At 40.3% G+C, this 12971-nt stretch overlaps 1 protein-coding gene and 1 long non-coding RNA gene across 2 annotated transcripts in view; one reads left to right on the top strand and one right to left on the bottom strand.

Annotated features, from left to right (window-relative positions):
• Window positions 1-12971, bottom strand: part of LOC123969210 — an 81632-nt gene that overhangs the window by 31744 nt on the left and 36917 nt on the right. The gene's annotated exons all lie outside the window — the stretch shown is intronic.
• The window catches only part of LOC123969206 (adenylate cyclase type 3-like), a 38916-nt gene continuing 30378 nt past the window's right edge, over window positions 4434-12971 (top strand). The window contains exon 1 of the mRNA XM_046046374.1: window positions 4434-4580. Coding sequence (XP_045902330.1) covers window positions 4479-4580 — 102 coding nt within the window. The 5' untranslated portion in view covers window positions 4434-4478. The remainder of the gene's footprint in view (window positions 4581-12971) is intronic.

The following is a 12971-nucleotide window of genomic DNA, read 5'->3' as shown; positions in this document are numbered from 1 at the left end:
CTGGCTCCCAGTATGTTTTAGAATTGACTTTAAAATTCTATTGATCACTTTTAAAGCTCTTCATGGCCTCTCGCCTTGTTATATTTCTGAACTTTTAGTCCCATACACACCAACACGTACCTTGAGATCCTCGGGCAGAGGTCTGTTGTCTGTTCCAGAGTCTCGACTGAAAACAAAAGGGGACAGAGCGTTTGCTGTCAGGGCCCCGAGGCTCTGGAACAGCCTGCCCGAGGAAATCAGGTCGGCTGAGTCAGTGAACTCTTTTAAGTCCCTTCTTAAAACATACTTTTATAGGAGAGCTTTTCCCGGTCTTATTTGACTTTATTTTATCCCTTTTATTTTATTGTATTTTACTAATTTTATATTAAATTTTCATGCTCTTATCTTTTTTTTGTATTATTCTTTACACTTGTTAAAGCACTTTGTAACTTGTTTTTGAAAAGTGCTCTACAAATAAGGATTATTATTACTATTATTATTATAATAAACTGATCTGTTATTGTCATCACCTCTCATACATACATATAGATTTTAGTGAAAATGATAGAAAGAAATTGAGAACATCTCTCATGCAGTGTTATTAATAACTGAAATGCACATTTGGTAGTCCTGGGCCCTGTTTCAGAAAGTAGGATTAGGGAAAATTCTGAGTATGTTGAGCCTGAGATGAGGGAAACTGGGTTTTCTGTTTCAGAGAGCGAGATCCGATAAACTGTAGATCAGTAATTCCAGCAACTGGTGCTGTGAACCTAACCTTCTCGGGAGGATCACAGGATAAGTTAAAAAAACATCTGTTTCTGCTTAACTCCTCCCCTGATCAGCTGTTCTATAACCGAAAATTCAGATTTTTCAGCTCAGAGCTCAGGGATAAGCTCAGAGTTTGTTAAGCCTGCTTTCTGAAACAGGGCCCTGGAAGTCCATAAGCTCATGATGTTTTGTTAGTGTTTTACACCTGGCAACATTTTCTCAACACAGACAGGATGTAACGTTAAATGTTCAGTGACTCAAGGTCTTCCATAAAGGCCCTTTCAGAAAAGAAGCGATTTGCAGTGTGTGGAAGCTGGGTTTAGCGCAACGTTGCACTGAAAGCCCAACTCTCACGCTACGGCAAATATTATAAGTGACACGTTTTATATTTAATTCCCTACAATCATGCCACGTTATTTAACTCAGTTATTATGTATAACCTTTACTTGGGCAAAGCTGGGTGCTGATCCCGCAGGTGCTGCATCAACTTGAATGTAGGCTAGATATTCACTCCTTTAGCAGCAACCTTTTAATGGCAAGTTTTTGAACAGGTGATCCGTCATCTTCAATAACGCCCTGGTCAGTGTTTGCCAACTTCAGTCGTTTCTTTGGTGGAAATAAAGCTTCACAGTTTGGTCCCTCTGCCATAGTTTAGCCAGTGTGTCTCTGATAGCACGGCACTTTAAGCTGGTGCACCGCTTGTGTAACTTTGTTTTTGTTTCGTGCACCAGAAACACTCGCCTTTACGATTAATTAACTGTGATGTTTTAAAATGCGGTTAATAGTGAAATCCGGTAATCGCTGCATCCGTAGCTGACATCAAATTCAAAATGGGCATATCATTTTCCAAAAACAATGAAATCAGCATTTGATAGGTTGTTTTTGTGCTATTTTTATTTAAATATGGGGAAATGGAATTTTTCGGATGCACATCCATGCCAGCCACAAGGCAAGCTGAGGTATTATTGTTAATAAAAATGTTGTCTAAACTGATTCTTTTAGTATGGCAAAAAGTATGAGCCCGTATTTGAAATTGTTCAGACCTCGGCAGGGCCAGAAGGTTGACTTACTGGACCTCTTGCAATTTAAGTTGAGCACCCCTGGTTTAGCCTAAGCATTGCTCTGTTCTTACTGTTTATGAACTTATGAAACTTTAGTGGTTTGCTAAGGTTTTTAACAGGCCTATAATGTACTTTGACCTCTTTGGTATTTCCTTTTATAAAGCTAGATCATTGATCTGATGATTGTTCTGGCTTTAACATAACAGTAGCTACTACAGAGGCTGAGCCAGACCAGGTTTGGAAGTGAGATGCTGCCCCAGTCTTGACAGAGTTCAAGTATCTCGGTGTTGTTGAAATGGAGCATGAAGGGGAGGATAGCTGCTGCTCCTTCGCATCAAAAGGAACAAGTTGAGGTGCAGTTAGCTCAGTTGGTAGAGTGTGCGCCTCATGTACAATGCTGATTCCATATCGCAGCAACCCAGCTTTGATTTGAACATGCAGCCCTTTGCTACATGTCATCCCCTCTCTCACTCCCTCTATCTCTGCTTCTCTGTACTTTTCAAATAAAGGCTAAAAAGCCCCAAAAAATATCTTAAAACAACAACAAAAAACAGTAACAAGTTGAGGTCTTTCAGGCCGTGCATCAGATCACAATGTCTCCTGGGCGCCTTCCTTTGTAGGCATTCTGGGCACGAAATGTATATAAAACAAAATATAGCTGGTGTCAAGAAATGTAACAGCCACCTCACAAAAAAGACAATAATAATCATAATACAGCAATTCAACAAACTATTCAGTCTTGCACTGCATAATGGGAAATGTCAGCCATCGGCTACAATATTTTAATCTACATTACAAAAGGGCCTAGGTTGTAAAATGTAAATGGAAAGATGGTTTTAACTGCTACACTGTTGGCAGAATCAAAGCCACTAACACAACAGATGAAATGGATTACTCATACTTGCACTCTTTGATGTCAGTAATACATGCGCTGGTGATTTCAGCATTTTTATATTGTTTTTACTTGAATGCTTCAGTTTTAAAGACATAAAATAAGCCTGTTTACAGTAATATAATTTCTAACAATTAATATCCTATTTTTCACTATTCCCGTTCAGCTCCCAGCCTGTAGTTGGGAAGCACTGGGGAGACTTTGTTTTTCACCAGGGCCAAAGTTGATGCTAACTTCAGGGCCAACCCCCTCACTCTTTCTTCAGCAGTTGGCAAGCAACACACAGGAGCTCTGCTTTAGCCTTGAAGCTGCAGTCTTTATTCAATATCCCTATTGAAACTGAAGGGATTATTTTTAGGGCCCGTTTTCTTTTTTCTGCAAAGTAACCTCAATTTTGGTGGCCTAAACATACTCAAAAACTCACCAAACTTTGCACAAAATTCAGGAGTGGCGAAAAATTTCATATTCTATGGGTTTCGTGCATGGGTGTGGCAAAATGGCTCGCTAGCACCCCCTACAGAGCAGCCCCCGGACAATGTTTAACCTACGTGTACGAAATTTGTGTGGTATGTGTATCATGTCCAGACGCACAAAAACGCCTCTTGGAGCCATTGCCTAAACCAAACAGGAAGTGGTAATTTTTTGCGATTGACACACTTTGTACTTTAATGAACTCCTCCTAGGGATTTAGTCCAACCGACTTCAGAATTGTACTGTGCAGTCTAAACCCATTGACAATTGAAAGTTGTGCGAACGGTGAGTTTACGTGAAACGCCGTTCCTGTGGTGTGGCGCCCAAATCGATGATTCGCCATAAAACAGGAAGTTGTTTTAACTTCAGTGTAAATGCTCACATCTGCACCAAACATGACATGCTTGATAACAGTCCCACCCCGAACACATCTACATGATCAGTTATAGTCGTAGTGCGAAGTGCTATGTAGCGCCACAATGGGAACACAGGAAGTGATGATTAACACGTTTGTGCAGCGTCCAAAGCCCATGACAAATTCACAGCCACACCGGCAGGATATGCAAGGCGGCCGCCTCACACCTCGACGCACTTCACGTGCGAGGGCCCGCCCAACGCTGCTTGCAGCTTTAATTTTTATCTACTTCTCCCACACGCTGCATCCAATGTAGTCTGCCGAAGCCTCCCTCCACTGCTTGTTTGGGTGGGTGATTTGCAGGCAGATCAACATCCCACCACTCCTGTGACCCATGGTTTGACAGTATGTCTATTCAGAACCAGTGAGCAACGGTCTTTCAAAATAATAATAATAATAATAATAATAACAACAACTCCCTTAACGTGAGATAAAACAATTGTCGGTCTTAATTAATGCGTTAATGTGATAATAACGTGTTAACTTGCCCAGCCCTAGAAACATGACATTAAGCTTTGGCTGGAACTCTTTTAATGACGTCACCTTGTTGCGTCCTCTTTTTCTGCGATGGTTTAATGGCACCAAGTGGATGATTAGCGCCTGTTTATCTCCATCAACCAGTGAGCTTATGTTCACATAACTGAAGTGGATGCAAAAAGACATTAAACTTATAACTGAAATTTGATAAAAATATGCACTAGATATGGATGAAAACTTGACTACTGTTTACTTTGTGATTGTTGGAAATGTTCTCAAAACACTGTAGTGCCCTGTTATGCCTTTATTGTGCACGTGTTGATTAAATGTTGATCCCTAACTGTTACATTCTTTGTTCTTTTTTAAGCTGCTGGCCAACATTGTAATCTATGTTTGTGCCATCACCGTGGGCATCATGTCGTACTACATGGCTGACCGGAAACATCGGAAGGCCTTTCTGGAGGCAAGACAGTCACTGGAGGTCAAACTCAATCTGGAGGAGCAGAGCCAGCAACAGGTCAGTGGACAAATAATACAATATTCTGGTGTTTATATGTGTGAGTTTAAGGGAAAAACTTCACTTTTGGGGTCCTATACTTAGTATAGTAAGTATACTTACTTAAGTCAGAACATAAGATCACTATCAGTATAATCTCAATTTGTCTAGTACAGAGTTAGCCTAATGTCTAATTCCATTACACATAACAGACATGTTGGCCCCAAAACCAAGCACTTGAATCATGTGTTTTAACTAATCAGATGTTGTATCTGTTGTATTGGTGCGTGATGATGACTGCTTTCATTATTTAGAGAACAGACTTTTCATTTCCACTTTTTATGAGCTGGCATCAGGATAATTCAAAAGCAAGTTCAGTTTGCATGTTCATTTTCAGGTCTATGTTGCACTTTGTCTGCCTGTTTTCATTTCAAATTTGTGACAGTAATTATGCATTTCAAACATGAAAGTGAATATAAAAATATTTAACTTTTAATTTGGAATTAAGTTACTAAACAAAAAGTAATTGACCCAAAAGTTGGTACATTGATGGTTTCCAAAGGATGACTTTCCTGAAACACTACTCGGGGCCGGGCAATAAATACAATTTTATTTTTAGTAAGATTTTGGCTTCTAACGATTATGAAAATAAGATACTCCAGATAAAACAATTATTGTTGGCATTTCTTTTCACAGAGATGCTCTGGTTTTGTCTTGTGGTATAAATCCAGCTCCCCTCCCTAAAAGCCCACAGTCCTCTCAGCAGGTATGGCATGTTGAGTTCAGCTCGAGCCCAGTTGACCGGGTTATAACTTGCTACTCACTATTATTAGCTTAAGCCTCTCCTCTTACACTGCAGAAATTAGCCTAGTGGCTAGCAGCCTTTTCCTCTACACATAGCTTAACAAATAATTTCTATACTTTGCTTTCTGCGTTGATTTGAGTCACTACACCCCCCGACAGAACAACATGGCTAAATTTCAGTGTTATGTAACGTAGGGCTAGACAATAAAACAATAACCATAATTATTGTGATATAATTTTTTTTTCATTAACAATATAACAAATGTTTAATAAATATTTGATTTTATTCACATGAATCATACACAAATTAGGACTTGGAAAAAGGCTTTTACTTGATTTTACTCATGCGTATTTGTTGAAAAAGATTTTATCATAATTGTTTTGAATGTTCTACTGCAGATTTGTGAAGTGATCCACTGTTTGGCCTCAAGAGTTGACCACAAAGAAAACTTTAAACCAAAATTAACCATTAGGTTTCTTCAACTTACCTCAGGAGCAAAAATCAGCCTTTAAACTCGAAAGAAATAATGATTTAATACTTATTGTGATAATTATCAATATCGAAAGATATGAAACTTTTTATCGTGATAACATTTATGATATTTTATATCGTCCAGCCCTAATCTAACGTAGTGAGTTGTTGTCAACTCCAGTAGTTCACAGAGCACCCTCGGTGGCCCATTTGCCCCGTAACTTGTGCACGTCTCCAGAAATGATCGCTTCGAGTCTGCAAGATGCAATTCAGCACATGAACTTGGGAGCAGTATGTCGATCTGACAGGCAGGTCAGCAGCAAACTCCACACACCAGCCCAGGTGGTGGCGGTAAAATGATAACCTCCTCAAGGTTTGCTATGTCCTGATTCCAATTTCCTGGACTATTTCTATCCATTCAAGGACTGTTGGGGGCAGCTTATTCTAGTTAATATGTTTAGTCTACAGGAATTTAAATTTTTCAATCAAATCTTTTTTAAAATTGAATTTATTTGTCCTTTTTCTTTTGAGCTGACCACATTATAATTTTACCTTTGACCGCCTTGGGAGCAACCTACAATGTGCTGGGAGATACTGTTCCTTTGTCATTCTAGGTCATATAGTCTCTTAATTCTTTCTTAATATACTCTTGGCATTGAGGGCTGTTCTGCAAGGCTGGTGTTAAGTCTCCATAAAGTTTCTTTAGGCTTGTGGTCTAGATGTGGTGTTAAATACGCTCCTGCATGGTCAGAAACGCCCCTTATCTGTATGTCGCATTTTAAAATCAATAGTCTTTATACATTAAACATAAAAAAGTATACGAATGATGGGCATGGCAGAAAAAAGTAAAACATCTATCAACTGGATGTAATTCCCTCAAGTCCATTATGTCCATTTCTTGCCAGAAAATGATATCCTGCTTTTCTCTATTAATTTTTAGCAATAACGTTACTCATTTGAAAGGATTATGTAACCCTTTCACATTAAGGGTGATTACAATCTTTTTGTGATTAAAGCATTTCAGTCCTACAAAAATTAAACTTAACATGTAAACACACATGCTCAACTCTAGTGACTTCCATCTCTGAAGTATAAACTTAACTTCAAGGATAGATGGGTAAGACCTTGAACTAGAAGGGGATTACAATTTGTCAGAGATGTCAGTTTACATAAACAAACAGATTTATTATCGACTTAACATTACAGCAGGAAAATCTGTCTGCTCTTGTTGTGTCTTACATGGTGATTCAGTCTAATATTACAGTATGGTTTTACCGACCACCTTAAAAATTTCTGACATTTGTAATACTGGAACGGTCTTCTGCAGTTCTGCAGTATCTCTTGTGTGTTGAAACCCCTTTAGATCATCCTGGATGTGTTTCAGGCATGCTTCTCAGTACCAGCGTAGTGTTGCACCTGCTGATTCCCAGGGAAGTTGTCTCGGTCTCGCAATGGGTGTACATCTTATGGGGGCCTCCACTCCAGCGCATTCAAGGATCAAACCCCTTTTTTTCCAGGTCTTGGGTAGGGCTGTCAAATCCCACCAAATCTTGCATAACGTTGCTTTAAAGAGGTCATATTCTGCCCTCTATGCCCTAACATTTTATTTAGGGGATGTACCAGAATATGTTTACAATGTTTAATAAAAAAAACATAAACAGACACATATTTTATCATTGTCATATTGCATATTGCTGCAGCACGTTTTCACCCTGTTGAACGCTCCATTTTAGCTTCGGAGTTAGGCATCTCACTTCCATTCGATCGGTGTTGCACATGCACTTCTGATTGGCTAGGTAAGTACTACTAGTTCAGGAGCAATGGAAACTGTCTTTGGAGTGGACTTTGCAAACCTATTGCATGCACAGTAAAGATATAACACATTAAGGAAAGGGAAAATGCCAAAAAGCTACAAAAGAGATACATTCCCATGGTACATTCTGTAGAACTTATTTCAATTTTCTTTATGAGACGTTTTAGAAAATGTATTCACTTTTATGAAATACCCTTCAGAGAGGTCAGATGTTGCATCTGCAGTATATATCTATTTAATCTGGTCCTCTTTGGATAGTTCTGCGCCTAGCTACCAACATGCACCATGTGAAATCTGTTCTTTCAAGTGTGTGTTTTAGTTTGTTTGGCTTATGTCTGTTTGAGCCTGTACTGTGTCAGAAGTCAACTCCCCTATTCTCCTCACATCTGTGGCCACTGGGCATTCTCAATCACAAAGAGAGAGAGAGAAAATATATTATGGAGGAGAATATAGAAGAAGAGAGTGAAGGTGTTGTGTGAAGTGATAGAGGGGAAGAAGACAGCAGGAGGGCTGATAAAACCATGAGTGGAAGAAACTCCCAGAATACTAATGGAGAAGCACAGGGTGCTGAGAGACGAGGGCCGCCAACCAATCAAGGAGCATCCGGCTGCTGCTGATTATCATGGCAACCGGCCTACTGAGATGGTGTCTGGTGTAATCACAGAGGCAACCCGCTCAGAGGTTTGTTGCTTCTCTGCCTCTCTGTCAGGATTTACTACTAATTAATGAAAGTAAATAGTGTATATATTGTGGGGGCCAGCGAAACAGAAACTATAAAAAAAACCAAACTACTACTACTAAAAATAATATCGCTGTAAGCTGTGATTTGCGGGTTCAAACCTTTTCTCGCAATAGCGACTTCAAAATAATTTCAGACATGAAATTTGCAAGATTAAAGTGTGACAATATTTCTCGTCAGGTAAAAAGTTGTCTCGCAAGATTCACGCAAATTACATTTTTCACACGCTGTCAAGCCACACATTAATTTTCTCACGCAGTGAAATCCAAATGTATAACTGAAAAGTCACGGAGCGAATCAACTCCGCCCAGCTGATTGACACCAGCTTACGCTCTGATAGTAATCAGCTGGACCCACTCGAGCTGTGAGTCCGGACAGCTGTGACGAGTGGTAACGTAGCTGGTAGAGTTTTGCAACATAAACATCTAAAAACTGAAGTGCAACTTTGCTCTGTTTGGAACTATGAGCTGCACTTTATCAGAGCTGCTAAAGTTAACGCGTGTGTGTGGATCTGTGGGGAGATTTCTGCCTGATCAAAAGTATTTGAGTTACAGAGTAAAGGTCAGGTAGACCTCTCATTAAATGATGACATTAGTCTCTTAATATTATGAGTTTTTTTCTGGACATGTCAGGGAACACAGATATGTTGGAGAGATTCGGAATGTGCGGAAAGTTTTGAACATGTGCAGAAAACTTGCTGAAACACAGGATCTGTTAAAGTCCAGGAGTTTATAACTGAATTAAAATTAAATAATTTATCATTGAGGTGAAAAGGTGCCACAATCACATTTTAAGAGGTTACTTCCCCAAACAAAGATACAAAGAGGAAGGCAAACAAATCATGACTCAGCAGGGATGATATTAAATAGGTTGATCTACAGGAGGAACAGATCTGATAGCAACGCAGAGTGACTGTAAGCTGCATTGACTTATATTCTGTTATAGTTATATGTAGTTATAGAAATACAAATACATTTTCATATATTCAGCATTAAAGATTTCTTTAAAATAGTGTTAAAATCTTGTCTCGTCCTGTCTCGTGTGTCTCGTCACACCCCTAGCTTATGGAGATAAATTTTTAAATTCTGGTCTACTAAATCCTTCTCATCACACTCTAGGTGGTCATATGACACACTGATAGAATCTCCTAAAAGCTGTTAAACCCTTCACCTTGGAAGGACATATCTCCTAAACTAAACATTTAGAAAATACTAAATACAACTTTTAACGTCTTTTCTGCAGCTTAACTCAAAGGAGTCTGTAGGTAGGTAGATTTATAATATAAAAATTTATAGAGCGAAATTGAGTTTTGTTAACTCCCTTCTGCTACATAGCAGACAATATACATTAATAGAGAATCAATTATAAAAAATGGTAAACAGAAATAAACTATCATCACTGGAGCAGTGCTGAGGATAAATTAGAATTTAAGAGTCTGATAGCTTGGTGGAAAAAGCTGCTCTGCGGTCTGGTGGTGCGGCAGCAGAAACTTCTATATCTCTTCCCAGAAGGCAGCAGGGTGAACAGGCTGTGGCTGGGTGGGTACTGTCCTTTAGTATCCTTTGGGCTCTGCGTAGGCACCTCACCGATATCACAGGATGCTTTCTATTGCTCCTCTGTAAAAGCTGCCGCGGGAATTTGGCCTTCTTAAGCTTCCTCAAGAAAAACAGTTGTTTCTGAGCTTTCTTCACCAGCATGGAGATGTGAGATGTCCATGTCAGGTTCTCTGTGATGCTGATTCCTAGGAACCTGAAACTGTTCACTTGCTCTACCTCAGCTCCACTGATGGAGACAGGAGTGTGTGTCTTTATCTCCTCCTTCCTAAAATCAAAAATCAGCTCCTTGGTTCTGCTGACGTTGAGCAGTAGGTTGTTCTCTGAGCACCACTCTGCAAGATTATGAATTTCCTCCCGATATAAAGTCTCATCGTTGTTTGAAATCCGTCCGATGATGGTGGTGTCGTCCGCAAAAGAGTTCTCCATGTCGGGGGGGTGGGTGCAGTCGTGGGTGTACAGCGTGAACAGGAGGGGGCTGAGCTCACAGCCCTGGGGGGCTCCCATGTTGAGCACTAGAGTTGAGGAGGTGAGTCCGCCAATCCGAACTGACTGGGGTCTGTTTGTGAGGAAGTCCAATATCCAACTGCAGAGTGTTGCATTTAAACCCAGAGTACTGAGTTTGCTGATCAGCTTCATGAGGAGATTGGGTTGAATGCTGAGCTGAAATCTACAAACAGCATTCTGTTTTTCTCAAGGTGTGTGCGGGCTGAGTGGAGGACAGTGGAGATGGCATCCACTGTGATTCTGTTGGTTCTGAAAGCAAACTGGGGAGGGTCCAGGCTGGCTGGGATGTTGTTCTTTATGTGCTGAAGAACCAGTTTCTCAAAGCACTTCATCAGAATGGGGGTGAGTGCCACAGGGCATTTAGCTCTTAAAGTTGAGTAGGTTGGAGGAAAGTTGAGTCTCTGCTCCCATTGAAACCCATTCCATTTTTTCACATAAAAATATTAATATAAAATCAGCCATTACAGATATCAGCAATAAGAGTAATAGCATACATTTCATAAACAAGATGACTGATAAGGTTGTGTGTAAAGCACCCTTTTTGAAAACATGTAGTCTATTAAGACAAAGACATTAAAATAGTAGCTTATATTTTTATTATATATAATAAAATTGCTGCATGGGTGTAAAAGATTAATTAAAAATATAAAAACTAAACTGAAAAATAAATTCACCAGAAACATTTGCATCTGCATTTCCTCAGAGCTCTGACTGGATTTATGTTTATCATCATGAAGCTGCGGTCGCTCTGAGTAACTAGAGATACGAAACGGGTATACAGGTCTTTTTTCCAGGTTATTCCCATACAGGCGCATCTTCTGCTTTCCTATGGCATGACAACTTTTATTAAAACATTGTTCTATATTTTAATAATCAACTCTGGAAAGGTAGTTGTGACAGGATTTGATGTGATATAAGGGCAGCCCTGCTAGTTGTAACACCACATCCCTTAATCATGAAGATATCTGTAGTTTTACAGCATTTAAGGGCACTTTCCGCCTGCCTTTTCTTTATCTCAGCTCTGCCTTTTCTCTTTCTCTCGTTTTGCTGTCCATTTCTTCTCCACACTGTTCGGCCACACATGCGACTAGTCGCGTGTGATGACAGAGATCATACCATCAGGTTAAAAGCGACCGGGAGGCTGACAGTCTACAGGTCTGAGGGACCTGTACAGGTCTATGGGAGCTGCCCTGTGACAGATTCAACTTTTATGTTCTCTTTGACAAAAGTTTGCATGTCATATTTGGCGTGTGCACTCAAGCGAGAGAGGTGAGAGAATCGGACGCGCATGTTGTGTGGATTCACCTGCTATTAAAAAAGCTTGCTTTCTCATCGCTGCCGCTGGTTAAGTTGATAATTAACGGCAGGCCAAAACAGCCCTCAGTCCGACGGCCAGTATGCAAGTTTAATCTCCACGGCGTCTTCTTGTTTACAGTGTCGTCGGTCAGTAGCGCGCAAGACAATAGGCTTCACTAAAAGGCCTATTGTCGGGCCCGCCCTGAGCCATGGTTCTGCTCGAGGTTTCTGCCTCTTAAAAGGAAGTTTTTCCTTGCCTCTGTCTCCTAGTGCTGCTCTTGGTGGGAACTGTTGGGCTTCTGTAAATAGCATCACAGAGTATGGTCTAGACCTGCTCTTTTATGAAAAGTGCTGTGAGATAACTGTTGTTGTGATTTGGCGCTATATAAATAAAATTGAATTGAACTAATGGACCAAAGAGCAAACACTGTGTGTTGGTAGTGCTCATGGGAGTTGTAGTATCGTAGTGTCACATTGCAGTTCGTTTGTTATTTCAGTCTTTTGACAAGACTACAATTTTTCAACACGCCAGAGTGGCTAGTGGGAGTGACTGTGTTACCCGCCACGGCCGAAATCCACCCGCAGTTGGCGGGTGTTAATGTCAAGCCCTGGGCGGGACCTTTATCAATCACATAAAGTTTGGTACAGATGTGAGCATGTACAACTTCCTGTTTCGTGGCGAATCACTGATATTCCACTCCAATCTACGGTCAGCCCAGGTCAACCAAAAATCTTCATTTGTACAACATGTAATCAATCCGACTAATTCTCTATGACGAGTTCATTAAAGTGCGGAGTGTGTAAATCACCAAATATGAAAAAAAAATCCAAAATGGCCGACTTCCTATTGGTTGTTGAGCTGCCTGGCGTGTGTGCAAAGTTTTGGAAGGTTTCGTTTTAACATTTAGGCCATCAAAAATTGGATATATTTGAAGAAACATTTCTTCAGTTCTGTTTTGGGGTCAACATACCATGACTTGAACTGTCAATCTTGGGATTTACAGGGCAAGCACTTAACCACCGCACTACTGAGATACACTGGTTAAGTATTGATTTTAACTTTCTCTATTGCTCTGGTTTCATGGACATGAAATGCCTCCAAAGCACCAACAGAGGGCGCTCACAATGACCAAACATTCCTGGCACACCAGTGAAATTCACATGATGCGGATAGCCTATCAACGTGGAGATTGTCCGTACGTCACCGAGGCTTCAGAGCATTGTGTGG

The sequence above is a fragment of the Micropterus dolomieu genome, linkage group LG04, assembly GCF_021292245.1.
Source record: "Micropterus dolomieu isolate WLL.071019.BEF.003 ecotype Adirondacks linkage group LG04, ASM2129224v1, whole genome shotgun sequence".
Taxonomy (NCBI): domain Eukaryota; kingdom Metazoa; phylum Chordata; class Actinopteri; order Centrarchiformes; family Centrarchidae; genus Micropterus; species Micropterus dolomieu.
The sequence above is the reverse complement of the archived record's forward strand: the minus strand, read 5'-3'. Positions and strand labels throughout refer to the sequence as shown.